The 16,094-nt window shown below is 39.9% G+C and overlaps 1 protein-coding gene across 1 annotated transcript; it reads right to left on the bottom strand.

Moving 5' to 3' along the window:
* Positions 1 to 6,378: 6,378 nt before the first annotated feature.
* LOC103700824 (cyclin-A3-1-like) lies at positions 6,379 to 9,070 on the bottom strand. Its single transcript, XM_008782702.4, has 8 exons — positions 8,625 to 9,070; positions 8,298 to 8,530; positions 8,129 to 8,204; positions 7,950 to 8,026; positions 7,712 to 7,745; positions 7,452 to 7,601; positions 7,207 to 7,341; positions 6,379 to 7,099 (listed from the first exon to the last, which is right to left on the bottom strand). Exons 1-8 carry the CDS (start codon positions 8,982 to 8,984, stop codon positions 7,025 to 7,027), a joined length of 1,140 nt encoding a protein of 379 aa, XP_008780924.1. The 5' UTR covers positions 8,985 to 9,070; the 3' UTR covers positions 6,379 to 7,024.
* Positions 9,071 to 16,094: the final 7,024 nt, after the last annotated feature.

Below are 16,094 nucleotides of genomic sequence, written 5' to 3' on the forward strand. Positions count from 1 at the left end.
CGATCTTTCCTTCTTCCACCGACAGATTACTAGCCCTCCAAATCTCCCCTTCCCCCTATTGTTCGTATAATCTTGGCCCCCTTGATCATCATCACTTGCTTGCCTATACCTTCTTCGCCACTGTTGCCATCTACCTTCTTCCCATCTCTCTCTTGTTCATCGTCTTCGCCAAAAGTCGCTTATTTTCTTATCATCTTCCTATCTCAATCAAAGGGCTTTAATCAAGTTCCTTCCATCGCCGCTACTCCAAAACCCTCCTCATCCTTGCTAAAGCAAATCCCGGGGGAAGGACATTAGTCCCAATGAATAACATGGAATGCAGGTCAACAATGGTTAAGCTACTTCTTGATATTATGATGTAGTTAGGAAGTGTTGCCGTCGAGAATCGGCCTATCCCAAGTGCTAAGTAGGAGAGATGCTGGACTGTTCAGCGATAGCTATTCGAGTCGTGCAATGCTGCAACTTGGAATAGAGAGTTGCCATAGGGGTCCTGGCTTGCTGTAACCAGAAGGATGATGACACCTTCAATTGGGGCTGGTTCTTTAGAAAACTCGACCGAGGGAGAGCTGATATATCTTAATCAATCAGCCAGTAAGCTCATTCTAGAAAAAGCCTCATAAAACAAGATGTCTATCAAGCTTCTATTATATACTATTTTTTTACATCATAATTTGCTATAGTAAGAGAAACTATAATAGCATCATCATGGAGGGTTTGAACCCTCTCCGCATCAAAATTTGAGAAGAAAATAACTTCGTTTGTCCTCAGTCATTTTGAAGATGAGCTTCTAGCTTGAACAGCTCACACGTAAGCTCTTCAAGCGGATGAACTGGTACCGCAAGCGACTGTTCCTTTGGCTATGGTATTGATGACTCCTACTATTGGTCAGTTGTCAACCTATGTCTCGGGGGCGAGTTGCTCCTGACCAACGTCTGCTTGGTCATGCAGGTCACGAACGAAGGCACTAAGGTAGTCCCATTGAATCAGTGCCTTGATTTCATTCGTTAGCTAAAAATAATCATTTCTTTATGAGTTGCTAGTCTCATTTTTCGAGGCTGCTTCATGTAGCTCCAATTATGGATTTCATGTACCTCTCGAACCTCCAAGAAGGGCTCTTTGACTGCCAAGGATCGTCGTCATTCCTTCTTGGCTTCTTGCTAGGCTCTGCTGGATCATCTTGAGCCCACTTATTATTATTCTTCCTTTTGTCGGGTCTGCCCCTTACTAACTCACGCCGCGCCATCATGGCCTCTTTAGCATTGATATATTTGTTGGCCCTAGCCAGGAGTTCGGCATATTTCCTGGATAATCTCTTCTCTAGAGAGAAAAAGAATCGAGATGTCTTCAATTCGCTCCTCATATCCTCATAGTAGACATGGCGATCGAATGATTCAAGTTGCATACCTCCAACATGGCTGTATTAAAGCAGCTGACGTAGTCCCGTAAGGACTCATTCTCTCTTTTCTTGATTGCAAAAAGGGTATCTAAACCCTTTGTTTGCCTCTTGTCGCTCATGAAGTGGGCAGCGAACATTCTACTGAACTGCTCAAAGGAGTGAATGGAGCCCGGATGCAACCTGATGTACCATAGGGAAGCTATCTTTTGCAACATGGCAGGAAAGGCTCTACACAACACTGTGTTGGTGTTTCCTTAGAGTACATGAGAGCTTAGAAACTCTCCAAGTGATCTAAAGAGTCCATAGCACCATCGCACATCTCTAATTATGGCATCTTGAAGTGAGGAGGAACATGCTCCTCCATTATTCTTACCGGGAATAGAGGTTCGATGGTAAACTCCACATTCCTCTCTAGCTCAGCTTGGTGCTATCATAGAGCCTCAAGGCATCAGTGCATCTTCTTGAACTTACAATCAAGGTCGGCCTCCCTCCTGGAGGCCTTCTCAGCTCAGTGAAGGGAGAAGTGACTAGATGCTGACTCCTCCCAGGAGGAGAAATCAGAAGATTGGAGCCGAATATCTTATGTAGAAATTCGTGGCTAGGAATGGAGACTGTGCAGAGCCTTGTTGGAACTTTGGGGACGGACATGCTGGCTTGGAGGAGCCTGCCCCACACTCCGAGGAGGGGAGTGATGACCTAGGTGCATTGAGACTTCATGTCGGCCAAGTTCGTGAGCCTCATACTAATGCTGTTGAGTGGCGGCAAACTGCTGCAAATTATGAAAGTAGTAGTCAGCGCTTGAACCTGCTACATGAGCAGTTGAAACTATTCAGGGATTACCGTCCGGGCCGAGTGCGATTCTGGCAGGGGTGGAGCCTTATATGGGCTCTACAAAGAGCCATTGGACTCCTTTAGTGTATTCTATTGGGTGTTGAAAGGTGCCAGTTGTGCCCTTCGAGACTTCATAGCTACGGGTTATTCACTTTTTGAAGATGAGACCTCCTATGATGCAATCTACCCTTCCTCTAGCGAGAGAGATGAGAACGGTCATGTCCTAGGTGCCAAGCAGGAGAGATGCTGGAGTGCTCGACAACGAGCTATTCCAGTTCGCTTTTTGAAGATGAGACCTCCTATGATGCAATCTACCCTTCCTCTAGCGAGAGAGATGAGAACGGTCATGTCCTAGGTGCCAAGCAGGAGAGATGCTGGAGTGCTCGACAACGAGCTATTCCAGTCATGTAAGCCTATGATTTGAAACAGAGAGTTGCTGTCGGGATCTTGGCCTATGGTCAAGCTCTGACCTGAAACAGTAAAGACAAAGAAGTTCTCTTGTCAGAGTGTGTTCGATGGAGGACCCTCTGGTGCCTAAGTCAAGATAATGCTCAGAAAATAGAGGAAGCTCGCAATGGTTTATCAGGGCACACAAGCACTTACCTAAAGGGTCGCTTGAAAAGTGGATTATATAGGCAGAGACGAGAGCTTGTCGCCCCAGAATTCAGGCACGTGGGTCATCCAGGATTGGCAGGCCTCCACACATTTGGAGAATCAAGTGCGGACATTTTGCATGCAGATTGCATCCTGCAAATTTGGCTAGCATGATCTCAGAGGTCATTTGAGATTTCGGTCGAGGTGTCACAAGCTGTAGGAAGTTCTTAAAATTTGAAGTCAGTTGCACATTTCTAGGCTTGCTACATGGCAGGCTTTAGTTGGTGATCAGAGGCTTCGTGGCAAGCTTTGGTTTGCCGACCCTTCTATAAGTTGTGGTCGGTTTCGAGATTTGTCAAGGAGGATATAGGCGGCAACAAAAATGACATCAGTTGTGAGTTTGGCTGGGGAAGAAAAAAGTTTGAGTAGTGAAAACAAAAGCAAAGATGGCATGAGAGAAAGGAGATAAAGAGGAACAGTTGTGGTCTCCCTAGTCTCAATGATTGCCCAAGTGGTGAATAAGCAAGCCACATTAGCACATTAACACCGCATAAGGATTACATATGTCAATTTAGCATTACTTGTAAGTTGGCTTGTAGTGTTTGATTTCCTATAATTAGCTCAATGAAACACATGCCTCATTAAATCAAATATCTTTAAAAGGCAGGCATGGTGCACAAGACTCTCACTACTGGGATCTGTAGAAGGTTAGATGTATGACACCATATCTCCATATATGGAGAGACTAGTTCTATGTTTTGGACCTGCAACACATAAGTTGTGATAGTTATTATTGCACCAAGGTTCACCCTTATTAAAATCAAGTATCATTACAAATGTATTATTGCATAACTTAATTATTGCATCTTGTGTGACCAATGAAAAAGCCATAGATAGAAGATAGAAATACCTCAATGAACCACACATTGTACAATAATAGAAGATAGTGATCGAATGGGTGTTTTTACCCTGCTATCGTGGCTAGCTCTGTATTTCAAACCCATGACACCTCTATTATGATGGTTATTATTGAACCAAGGTTCACCCACATTAAATTAAGTGTCATTACATATGTTTATTACACAACTTAATTATTGCATTTTGTTTGACAAATGAAATAGTCATAGCTAGATGACAATACGGATGCCTTTTGTTTCATTGCCTTCCGAGCGCTCTCTAGATGGAGGGCCTAGAAATAAAAAAAATTCCTTTTTGCTATTAAACTTCCCCATAGGGCTTATAATAGGTTTGCAAATCTTTCAATTTTTTGTATAAAACATAATGATCAGGGCATCACAGCTTGATAACCACATGTTACAGTAAGCAACAATAGTTATATCTTTAAATCGGGCATGGCGTTATTTTTGCATAACACAATCCAACGCATTTATCACACAAAAACTAAACACAAATGCCTTGGTGAACCACAAATTGTGACAATAATATAAGAGTTAATGATTGATAGGGTGTTTTTATTTCGCTACTGTGAGATCAAGGGAGGGTTAGATATATGACACCTTATTTCCATATATGGAGAGCTGGTTCTATATTTTAGATCCATGACATCTAGATCATAACAGTTATCATTGGACCAAGATTCAACTTCATTAAATTAAGTATCATTACATATGTTTTTTTTTTTTTATTACATCTTCTTTGATAAATAAAATGGCCGTTGATCGAGGATAGAAATACCCCGATCAACCATACAATATGACAATCATAGATGAGTTGATGATTGATAGGGTGGTTTTACCCTTGCCCCACCCTAACACCCCAACAAAAAAGCAAAAATAGTTGGATTAAGTGCATGGAATAAGACCTCTTTCCATGTCGTTCCATAAACTATTAATCCACATGTCAAGACTATAACATGTGATAATGTAATTTTGTTCATTTACGTGGGCATCACCAACTTGAGTCAACCCAACAAAAATAATACTTCTATGAGGGGGATAGACAAAAAGGGGTAGTCGATTTTTTTTTTGGTGCGAGGAACTTACCATGAATCCATTGATTTCTGCCGCTCTTTGATGATTCCATCATACATGATTGAGTTGCGAAAACTTCTGGATAGGTATCCTACATCTGAACTAAATTCTTTCTGGCCACCAATCTATTCCTAACCATCCAAATCCTCAAGAAGGTAGCATTTGATCCAAATTCATTCGATACGACTGTCAAGGACTTTTAGGTATGCTGGCACCTTCAAACTCACTTCTTCTAATTAATACTATGAAGTTTGAAGATTTAGCATGCAAATAAACCATAAAAGTTATATGAACTTATTGTGGATAGCCCAAGTCCAAGAGATCTGTGGGAGGCTCCAACCTCCAGTGCTAAGCGAATTCAGGTTACCACGTCCAATCATCAACAACAACAACAACAACATCATCATCATCAACAATAGTAGCAATATCATCAATAATAGTAGTAGCACCAGCACCAACAATAGCAGCAATAGTCAGCCACTAAGATGTGAATGGGCTGCTACAAGGCTCTACGAAAGGTATATCAATTTTTTTTCATTCTCAACACTAGTTATCATCATCATCCAGCTGCTAAGATGTGAATGGGCTGCTACAGTGCTCTACAAAAAGTATATCAAAAGTTTTTCATTCTCAATACAAGTTGTGGGAATAATACTATAAGCTGATCTAGCCGCTAAGATGTGAATAGGCTCGTATTGCGCTCTACAAGGTATATCAAAAGTTTTTGACATGGTTGATCTAAAAGTCCAGCCAAAGCACTGTGCAATCAGTCCCAAGAAAGCTCTACACAACACCATTAGCATTGTTGTAGAATAAAGGGTTCACAATGCTTTACATTTAAGGTATTCTTAGGTTCAATATTCTTATCACGACTACTTACTACAGTTGCACTGAAATACCTAAGCATCAGTCTAATTCAGTAGAGTTCTAAAACTTTCAGCAAAACAACCGCAGAGTCTACGATGAAATTGTAGAATATGCCATAGGCTGGCTAGACTTAATTTTATGAAACTGCTCTTCAGCGCTATGCTTCATATAATTTAACCATGTTCGCCATCAACAATCAAAAGCCATAGCTTTCCTGTGTCAATGGCATGCAAGCTTGCCCTTTCAGGTCTTGAACTTTTAATCCAAATTGAAATATTGTTCAACTAGGCTAGAAAAAATGTTCATTTTTACCTTTTTGGTTCATAATTGTCTTCAGGGATATAAAGACTGCCAAAATAATGCAGCTGAAAGTTATATTTAGATCGTCAATAACCAAGGATAAAAATAACTTTTGTGTCCACCATTTTGTTTAATTGGTTTTGGCAATTAACACAAGCAATCTCAAAGACCTTTTTTTTTGTACTAGTAATGCATAGAGCCCTAAGAGGAGCATCATTTGCTAGGCATTAAGAAAAAAGAATGTATTCTAAAACCTTCAAGTTGCATTACTGGATTATGGCATTGAGAAAAACAAACATTGTTCCAAACCTTCGGACCAAAATTCACCATCTTAAAACTAAACCCCGTACTGGTGCCACACTAACATAATGTCAATATAGTACAGAATTTTTTTTGGCATACTAAATATCAGTACACCACCGGTACCAGACTAGTACAATATAATATATCTCATACCATCCAATTCGGGTGGATATGGCATACCTTACATTAAACACTAGCACATACAAAAACAGCAAATGAGCTATAGTTTAAGCCTCACACCCTCAGTACTCTCAAAACAGTATCACAAAACAAACCCTTGAAAAAGAGAGATCTTCTGAGCAGGCTCGACTATCACACCCTAGTCGTTCAATGCCTTTTTCAAGTCAATTTCAATAGATAATTTTGAAATTTCTGTATAGACAATGAAAATGGATTAAACATATTATTATACTTAAACAAACAAGGATGTTAGTTGGTACATTTTCATATTGGAAAAATTGAGTGAAAGATTCGAAACCATACAAAATTTATGCCTCAAAGACCTGGTTGTGAGACTTATGTTACTCAACACTAAGTGTCGTCAATGCCAATGCTTGATTACTTCTAAGTTAGAATGAGAACTGCCCAGTAACTTTTGATGGTTTCTGAAACAACAGATCTGTGTATATCTCATCTGTTTCCTCAACTACCTCCTGTGAATCATCCTTCTTCCCAGCTCCAGGCGATTTGGTCTTGGAGCATCAATTCCTGGGGTCATTCATCATAATTCTCTTTCTGAGATCTATTCTTTGAGGTCTTCAAAATATGATGCAGGAATCTCTGAGGGAGGAAGCAATGCGGCAGCTACACACTTAAACTGTTCGACAAAAATTACTGCAGGTCAGCCCAATGCAATTGAACTTGAGATTTTGAACCTTACGCTACTATGTAAAGCAAAGGGCTTGGAAGAAGACAAGAACCTACCCTGTGCTGCCTGTACTTTTCTTTGATAGCCACCAAAGCAGACCCCTTCTTGTTCAATTGCAAATCATATATAGCATGGACGCACTCCTTTAGCTCAGACGGCTTATAACCAGTGTAGCGTTGAAGTGTTTCATTCTGGAAAATTGCATCAAGACGATTTAGCACATCCAACTAAGACACAGGCAGTACATAACTAAGAAGCCCCACAACTGGAACCATAAACATTTGGAGCAACATGCTCTTACCCAAGGGTGTGATGCTCGATTAATGGTCAATCTTGCAAGAAAAACAGCTGAAGCAGCAATTACTGATGGCAAGAACCGGACACAGCCATAGTCTAGTAAGCTCAACTCTGCAAGGTAACTGCCTAAGAACTCCAGAAGCAGAGCAGGATACTGCAATAGAAGGTAAAAACCACTATGAATAAGGGGACCAGAACAAATGCAACATCCAAGGCCAACATGCTGTTAATAATCCAAATCCATGGGGGCATAAAAACACTTACTTTGCCATCCTCTTGTCCAGCCTTTGTGAATCGCCTAAACAGGACAAAATAAAAGCTCCATCAGCCTAAGCGAATGCTAAAGAGCGCAATCATGACATGAGTCTATGAAGCTTACAAAATCGCATCCAAGCAACCATGGCACATGGATCTAACTTTGAAGAAAATTCACAGGGAAAGAAGACCCAAAAAAAAAAAAAAAACTGTTATCAAATTCCTCAAGCAATGTCAGAGCCCATACCTAAGAAAAGTTTTAGTAGTAGGATTTCCCATCTCAAACTTGAGAAGCTTTAGTATGTCACTCTCCATCTTCACCACCTAAAAAACCAAAAACATGGCAAACACACAATTTACTAACTCCCCAAAGCAAGTAGATAGAAAGAGATGGAGAAAGCAAGAGAAAACAACACAAAAGATCACCTCTTGCTTTGTGTAAGTGTTATCGGTAATATAACAGAAGTCTTCCACATGAGGAGGGCTAATTTCTTCATACTTCCTGTTTCATTGAACGCCCAAAGCAATCAGATGGAGAGAGGGGAAAAAAAACAATTTTTACCGAAGAAGAAGAGGAAAGAAGAAGAGACCATACGAGGCAACGAGCATCGAAGACACCCCGAGAAGCTGTAACTTCTGCCTACTGAGGGCATTGAACGAAAGAAATCTATCGATATACGAAACAGTGAGATAAAGGGTATCCGAGACAAGCTTGTACTCCTCCGCAACCTCGACAAGCCAATCCACCAAAATCCCTCTCATATTCGCCGTCACATCGGTCTGGATCGTCTCGATATAATTCACCAGAGGCCTTCTCTTCTGCTCCACCTACATCCATAAAAGCAGCACAACTCCAAATCAAATCAGAAATTCCAGCAGAAAAATAATAGCCCAACTGTGGAACCCAAGCTCAGAAACAAACCTCCATGGATCGAAGGTACTGATATATATCATTCGCATAGTGCCCGCACATCTGCGGATCCTCCGCATCGAAATCCATGTTGGTGGCGGCGGCGGCGGGGAGATCCGCCGGCGGCACCTTCGAGACCTCGGCATCCTCCTCCTTCTTGGACCTGAGCCTGGGTTTGGAAGGTGCGGCACGCAGAAATGCGGAGGGGCGGATGATGGCGTTGGATAGGGTCGGGAGCTCGCTCAGGGCCACGCGCTTCCTCTTGGCCGGGGGCTGGTCCTGGCATTGGGACTGGGCGGCTGAGGCGGAGGCCGCCGCCCTCTTGGCCGCCGCGCGGGTCAGGCGGGGGACGATGTTCTCCTTGTCCGCCATGACTCCCTCTCTCTTCTCCTAATCCTTCGCTCTGGCGACAGAGAGAGAGAGAGAGAGAGAGAGAGGGAGGGAGGGAGGAGTCGAGAGTGAGGAGAAGGGAGGGGGAGGGGAGGGGGGTTTGTAGAGAGAGTTTGGGAGGGGAGGGAGGCCGCCATTTGCATTTGCCGAAGAGGTTCGAAAAAAAAAAAGAGGGGGAAAAAATGGGTTGCGCGCTCGGAGAGGCCGGTTTCTTTTTTTTGTTTTTTTTGAGTTTGAAATGAAGAGAGAAAAGAAAGCTCTGAATTTGGAAATTTTGGGGGTTTTGGAGCCTCGGAAGAAACGACGCGTTTGGCGCCCGGCGGGTCGATTGGGGGCTGCTTTAAGAAACGGCTATAGCGTTGACTCGGCATTAGCCGGGCACCGGATTCACTTGATATTTGGTGAGGTACTTCTTTCCATACAAATTTCCATCAACCAGTGTATTTTACAACGTTTGAAAGCTGATAGATGCGGCTGGCTGCATCATTTTGGAGGGAGACTCTACCTTGCTGGTCGTACGTCTTCGGGAGGAGGGGCAGGAGGAGATGGAACACCCGCTTTTGGACGACATGCGACGGATGTTACGGGAGTGCCGGGCTATCTAGATCTGGCATGTCCTTCGAGAGGCGAACCAAGCTAATGACTGGATCGCCTCATTTGCTGCTCACCATTCGGAAGAGTTTCTTTGGACTCAACAGTTCTCATTTCTTTTTGCTTTGTGTAGGCTTTTTACTTCTAATATAGCAGATTGTGCTCATGTTAGAGCAGCATGAACTGTCAATGCAACAAAAAAAAAAAAAAAAAAAAGCTGATAGATGCGGAATTAGACAATTCTAATTAGAAATTGACATCATGAGTTTTGATAAAAAAACAACCTGGTTATAAGCAATACTTTACCACATCAAATCATACATTTCCTTGTTGGCATGAAAAAGAAAATATGCCTAAAGAAGCATGAGAATTGGTATAGCTTCCCTCAATTTATGATTCATGATATATTAAGTCGGTAGACCAAGTTTTAGATCGTTTCTAGAGAAGCTGCTTCTATGGAGTGATTACAAAATAAATAGTCTTTGATCCCAATATAAACTGGCTGGTTTGATTGCTATGTGAAATTATCCAATTTTATTGATGTGATTGTCCTTGTTACAAAATCAAATATTTATTGCCTTCTAGAATCCCTAATAATTTTTCTACTTGTAAGCACTAGTTGAAACATCTAATTGCGATCATCACTCTCGTTACATTTCTAGTGGTTGAGATTTAATCCAACAAGCTGGAGATCTTGAATTTAAAGTAGTTTGAGCATTAAGACTATATACACATGCAGGCAGAGGCTCTCTGTATACAGCATAAGCCACTCAAACCTTCCAAACAATTTCTTTTTTTTTTTTTGGGTGATGTAGAGTAAAGATACCCACAAATCTACATTCTTAAAAATAAAACAACATATAAATCATCATAAACAAGGAGGTGATCATCTAGAGGAATAGACATAAGGGAATAGAATCTTCATTAGATCCCACTCCAGCGAGCATGTCTGTTTCGTTGACCTCTCTACAAGCATGGCTCGCATGGAAGAATGCAAGTAGTTGCTGAAATTGCTTTATATCCACAAGAAGAGGATGTTTTGGAGACGATCTATTGCTATGCTGATAAATATTTAATAAATGACTGTAGAGGAGTCACCTTCTAGCTAAATTCTTGTAGCTCCAAGTTTTAAGACCGTTGTCGTCAATCCTTCCCATGCCGCTCTTAGTTCTACTTTAGAGACTCTGGATATTATGAAATACTTAGTTCCAGCCAGAAGGATATTGCCATAATAATCTTGGATAATAAAGTCAGCACCAGTCTTCCCTTCTTTCCATGATGCATCAAAATTCACCTTCACTAAATACCACAGGGTGGGGGTGTCCAAGAGATAAAAGTTTGGTTTGGAGTTAGTGAGTGACCTTCCAAATAAATTTACTTACATAATTCATTAGCAACACTTAATTTCCAATCAAATATTGGTATGACTTTCAAGACATCTGTAAGAAGTCATAAAAATATGTAAATCATACAAGACATGACGACTTTCAATTAATATAGCCCACATGGCAATATTGATGCCTAGGTTGTATGTTTTATTTTGTCCAAATGGTCCCTAATGGTTGGAGCTTGATGGTTGACACTATCATATTATCAGCAACTTAAGTTTTAGGTTAATGAACCTAGTTTTTTTTTTTGTAATTTCATTTTTATAATAAACTCTTGTCATTCCAAAAATAAATTGAGGCATCAACAGCCAGAGGTGGCAACAAATGTTGGCTACATTGGAGATAATTAATGAGCCATAGCTTGGAGATAATTACAACATCTTATTAATACACTTCTTTACTAACCAAGTATATGATCTTGATGTCGGGAATGATGTATTAAATATCAAAAGTTACAAGCCACTCTCGCGTCAATTTCTAGTGCCATCAAGCAAGGAGATACCGAAATTAGTAGGCTAAATGCTGTCAAGATCTTGAACTCCAAGCATTCCAATATAGAAAAAGATAACCGAAAGACAACAAAAGATAGCTTGTTAGATATCAAGGCAATGTTGGCAAGTACCTAGAAATACGGATATGAGGTCCTTGGTTAATGAAGGAATGATTAACTGAAAGTAAGGATGGCAATTGAGTCGGGTCTAGTTGCATCAAATATGAGTTGGGTAAAAATTTGTCGACCTGAACCTGATCAATTTATTACACAAGTCAAACATCCAAATCCAAATCTATCTTTCTATTAAACAGGTAACCTGCACTAATCTGCATAACACATTTACTAAATAGGACAAATCACGTTAAATAGGTTAAACAAGTTAAGTGGGATTTTAACATGTCAAATAGATTTAAACGGATTAAACAAGTTAAGCATGTCAAGCTAAAAGGGTTTGAAATCAGTTAAGTAGGTTTTGAATAGATTAAATATGTCTTAAATAGGTTAAAAGGGTAGGGTCACTCAATGTAATTATTAGACAGGTCAAAGGTTTATAGGTAGGTTGACCCATTTATGACCAGAACCTATTTATTTTAAACTAAAACCTACTTAAAACAAATTGATTGCGGATAGAGTTGATAGGTCGAGTCATAAATTGCCACCTCTAATGGAATATGCTACCCTAATTTTCGACTTGAGAGATGAAGCACTAGAGGAGGGCACAATCAGCATCTTGGTGGAGAGAACCAAAATTGCAAAAAAAATGATTGAGAAGAGTTGATTCAAATAGTCCAAGATCATCATTATTTATGAGGATCTTCACATTTAATACATGAAATCTTATTGCTCACCTATAGAAGTCACTAAGGATAGGATGGCAAGAGGCTACCTTTTCAACATAACACCTATTCACAGCCACTAGCACTTACTAATGGACCCAATTGTTTCTATTGTAATCCGTCTGAATCAAGAAAAGTGAAGGTCCAACATGCTCCTCAACAGATAACTAGTAAACCACTTTGATTTGTCTCTATGGAATGGAGGTCCGACCTGCTTTAGTAGGTCATTCATCTTCCATGAAAGCTGTAATGGAGGTTCAATTTGTTGGGAAGTATTATTCTTTTGTTAGCCTTGTTTCTAAACATACATTGCAACAAAAGTTTCTTCTTTGTACTTTGGATCTTCTTTTTGTTCAAAAATACTAAAAGTAGCATCTTTGTATCATTAACATACCTCATTTCTTATCCCTTTCGCTTCTGGAAATTATAAAGACCGCTTCTTTTCAATAATTGTTAAACCTAGACCGCGAACACGTCAAACTAGGATCATCTGGACTTGATTTAGTTTCACGCGGCTTACTTGGGATGGTTCTTTGGAGAAGGAAGAGAAGTAAGAAAAAGTTTGGAGTTGGGTAGGATCTTACTTGTTGCAATTTGGTGGAAATTATGGAAGGACAGAAATGCTAGAATTTTTAAATGTAGGGCCAAACCGATCCAACTACTAGCTTTCGAAATTATCTCTTCTTGGATGTTCAAGCACTAGAAATTCATCAAAGCTTAATCATATTTTGTTCTTCAAATCATTGCTTATATAGATATGAAAATGTTTGAATCCTCTAGACCTAGTTTGGGAATTTTACTTGCATCTATTCTGCTAGCTAATTAGAGTTTGGAGAGAATGAAGTAGTAAGATATTTAGAAAATCCCTAGGGAGATCAACTATGATCTAGGCCGAGTTCTCTTTTGATTTTTCTTAGTTCTTCCTCGCTTCTTCCTTGCGCCGGCTGACCACCATCTCTAGTGGTGCTGCAGTGGAAGGCCGCCCATGATTGCCATCGCCGGGGCTGGGCAGCCTTGGCCAATCACCCCTGTTCCAAGAAGGGAGGGAGAGAATGGTTCTTCCCTATTTTGGAGAAAAAGAAGAGAGTCTTCTCCTCCTCCTCTCTCTCCTTCTCTCCTCTCTCTCCTTCTCTTTTCTCTCTCTTGGTTTTCTCTTTCTCTATTTCTCTCTCTTCATATGGTCCTATAGACCTAACAGGACGGTCCCAGATATTCTCATTGTGGACCCAAGGTTGACCCCAATAAAGGGTTCAGGACTAATGTCGCTTTGACCATCTATAGTGCTAGCTTTAGCCCGAATATCGTCGAGTATTGTTAGACTCTATCATCATTAATCTTTATTGTATTACCTATACCATAGTATGATTCTTGTTTCATAAGTTAACTAATTTGATTGGCCAGAGCAGACCTAGTCGACCATATCCATCCTGCACCGAATTTTGTCAGCTACCATTGGACCCATAATCGATAACCCCTGATATATTACTTTTTTTGAATTTGATATATCTTTTTCGATTAGATGTATTGAGTTACGATGCACTGACTGATTCGAACACAATTGAGCATTGTCATAAAGGTGGCCTTGTATATCTTTCTATACCAATCTTTTCATAGTTAGCCTTGATTTTATATGAGGCTACGTTCATTCGGGCAGAAAAAAAGTCCAACGAAATCTTGTATTCTAGTTCTAAATTTGGGTAAGGCCCTGACCATTTTTTTTTAATTTTCAATTAAAAGAGAATAGAGAATATGGGTAATTCAAATATTCAAACTCTAAAATTAAGTAATTACTGAATAATTGATTCATTAATATGGTGATTTATTGATAAGGGATAAGTTGGTGTTATATTGATATTAAATTGACTAAACATATTAGGTGTGGATTGGTAGTATTGTAACTGCGTAGGATAGCCTTCATAGACTTACGCGTGAAATTTTGTCAGTCTTGGACTGAGTCATAATCTTGCTTAGTCCAAAGCCAAAAGTTCATCAATGAGAAACATGAAAATCAGATTAATGAGAAATAAATGAAATATCTTAAGAAGTTGTCGAATTATTAGTTGCATTTGAGATATGTGTGTGTGTGTGTATATATATGTATGTATGTATGTATGTATGTATGTATGTATGTGTGTGTGTATATATATATATATGCTTCTTTGAAAAGTTGATAATGAGTATTTATGTACAAGTTATTTGTATAAGCTTTCTAAGTATTGATATGATATTCATTTTATCTAGTATTGCTAATTGATTATTTTTTTATTACTTATGGTGTAGTGATTCAAGATTCTTACTAGGTTGTAAAGCTCACAACCTCTTTCCTCTTTTTTTTTTAGAGTTGTAGGTTGTATGGTACTTGATTATGGTTGAGATCACCTGAAAAGGGATGAATGGATAGTGTATCATTGATACTGGTTGAATGATTAAATTTGTTATATATTATTATTTAGTGATATTGAGGTTGCGATAAATTTTTAAGCTTTGCATATCCTCTGAAGCTCTGCCTTAGAAAGTGTGCGGCCGTGTCATGTGCCCGACCCAGGCGGCGGGTTCGAGGCATGACATAAACTCTTTATCTATTTCATGATCTTGATTAAATGAATTGCCGATGAGCTTTATTGCCATCTTTCTTCTCAAAACAGTCCTCTTCATTGGGCTAATGGAATCCATATCATCCAATCTATGCAACAAGCCAGTTGACAACCAATGCCCTTTGGTCAACGAAGACGTGGCACATCATGCATCCAACAGCTACCTGCATGGGAGATTAACTGTCTTCATAAGGGAGTAAGTTTTAAGGTGTGGATGCAAAAAACCTCCAAGCCGATCCAAAAATGTTGTCCTCTATTAAGATGGATTCCATATCATCCAACCCAATTGGCAAATTAATTGACAACCAATGCCCTTTTTCATCAATGAAGAGAGCTGCCTCACAACTGTCTGTGCGTACGACGGAATTATCCTCGCAAGGGGAACAAGCTTTGAAGCTTAGATACAAAAACTTCCAAAACGAACCAAAATTTTCAAAATCCTCTTTTGTTGAGGCAGAAGAATTCGTAATGTTTGATTTGATGGACAAATAAGTCTATAACCAGTGCCTTCTGATCAACTGATAGAGCTGAAAAAGCACGTAATGCACTGGACAAAGTGTATAGTCCTAGCAAGAAGAACAAGCTGTCTGTGCGTGTTTTGGCAGCAATTTTCACATAATAAATACAACTAGTACAACAAGATATCATGGAATTGCATAGAAATGGATGGACAGGAATCCGAAATCTCAGAGCCTGCATATCTAGCGACATATGAGACCACCCATCGTACCACCGGACTCTTTATAAAGTATATGTGCAGCCCCGAAAGGATGCCAGAAGAAGGATACGCTCTAAAGAATTGACACAAAAGCCTGCAAACCGATATTGAATGGCTTCAATAACACTCCACATGCAACAATCACTGGATGAAGATTCAAACCATGAAATCCTCTAAACAAAGGAGAGGCCCAAAGATTGAACCAAGATGGCGGCATCCCCTTGCTCACAGGTGTGAATCAGGAATTAAAAAACAAGAAGAAGAGCTAGTTTTGTTGTATTCTTTAATTATAAGTCAATGACAGACTTATAATCCACAGCATAGGCTGTTTAAGTAACAATCTTGATGGGAAAAATCAGGGTTTGAATAAGGTGGGGTTATATGACAGCAATTGAACTTCATTTTTTGTTTGCACTGCCACTTTCCTAGAAACTGAATTCGGCATTGAAAAGAGCCTCAAAGCATCCAGTCC

The sequence above is a fragment of the Phoenix dactylifera genome, chromosome 16 (genome assembly GCF_009389715.1).
Source record: "Phoenix dactylifera cultivar Barhee BC4 chromosome 16, palm_55x_up_171113_PBpolish2nd_filt_p, whole genome shotgun sequence".
NCBI classification, from domain to species: Eukaryota; Viridiplantae; Streptophyta; class Magnoliopsida; order Arecales; family Arecaceae; genus Phoenix; species Phoenix dactylifera.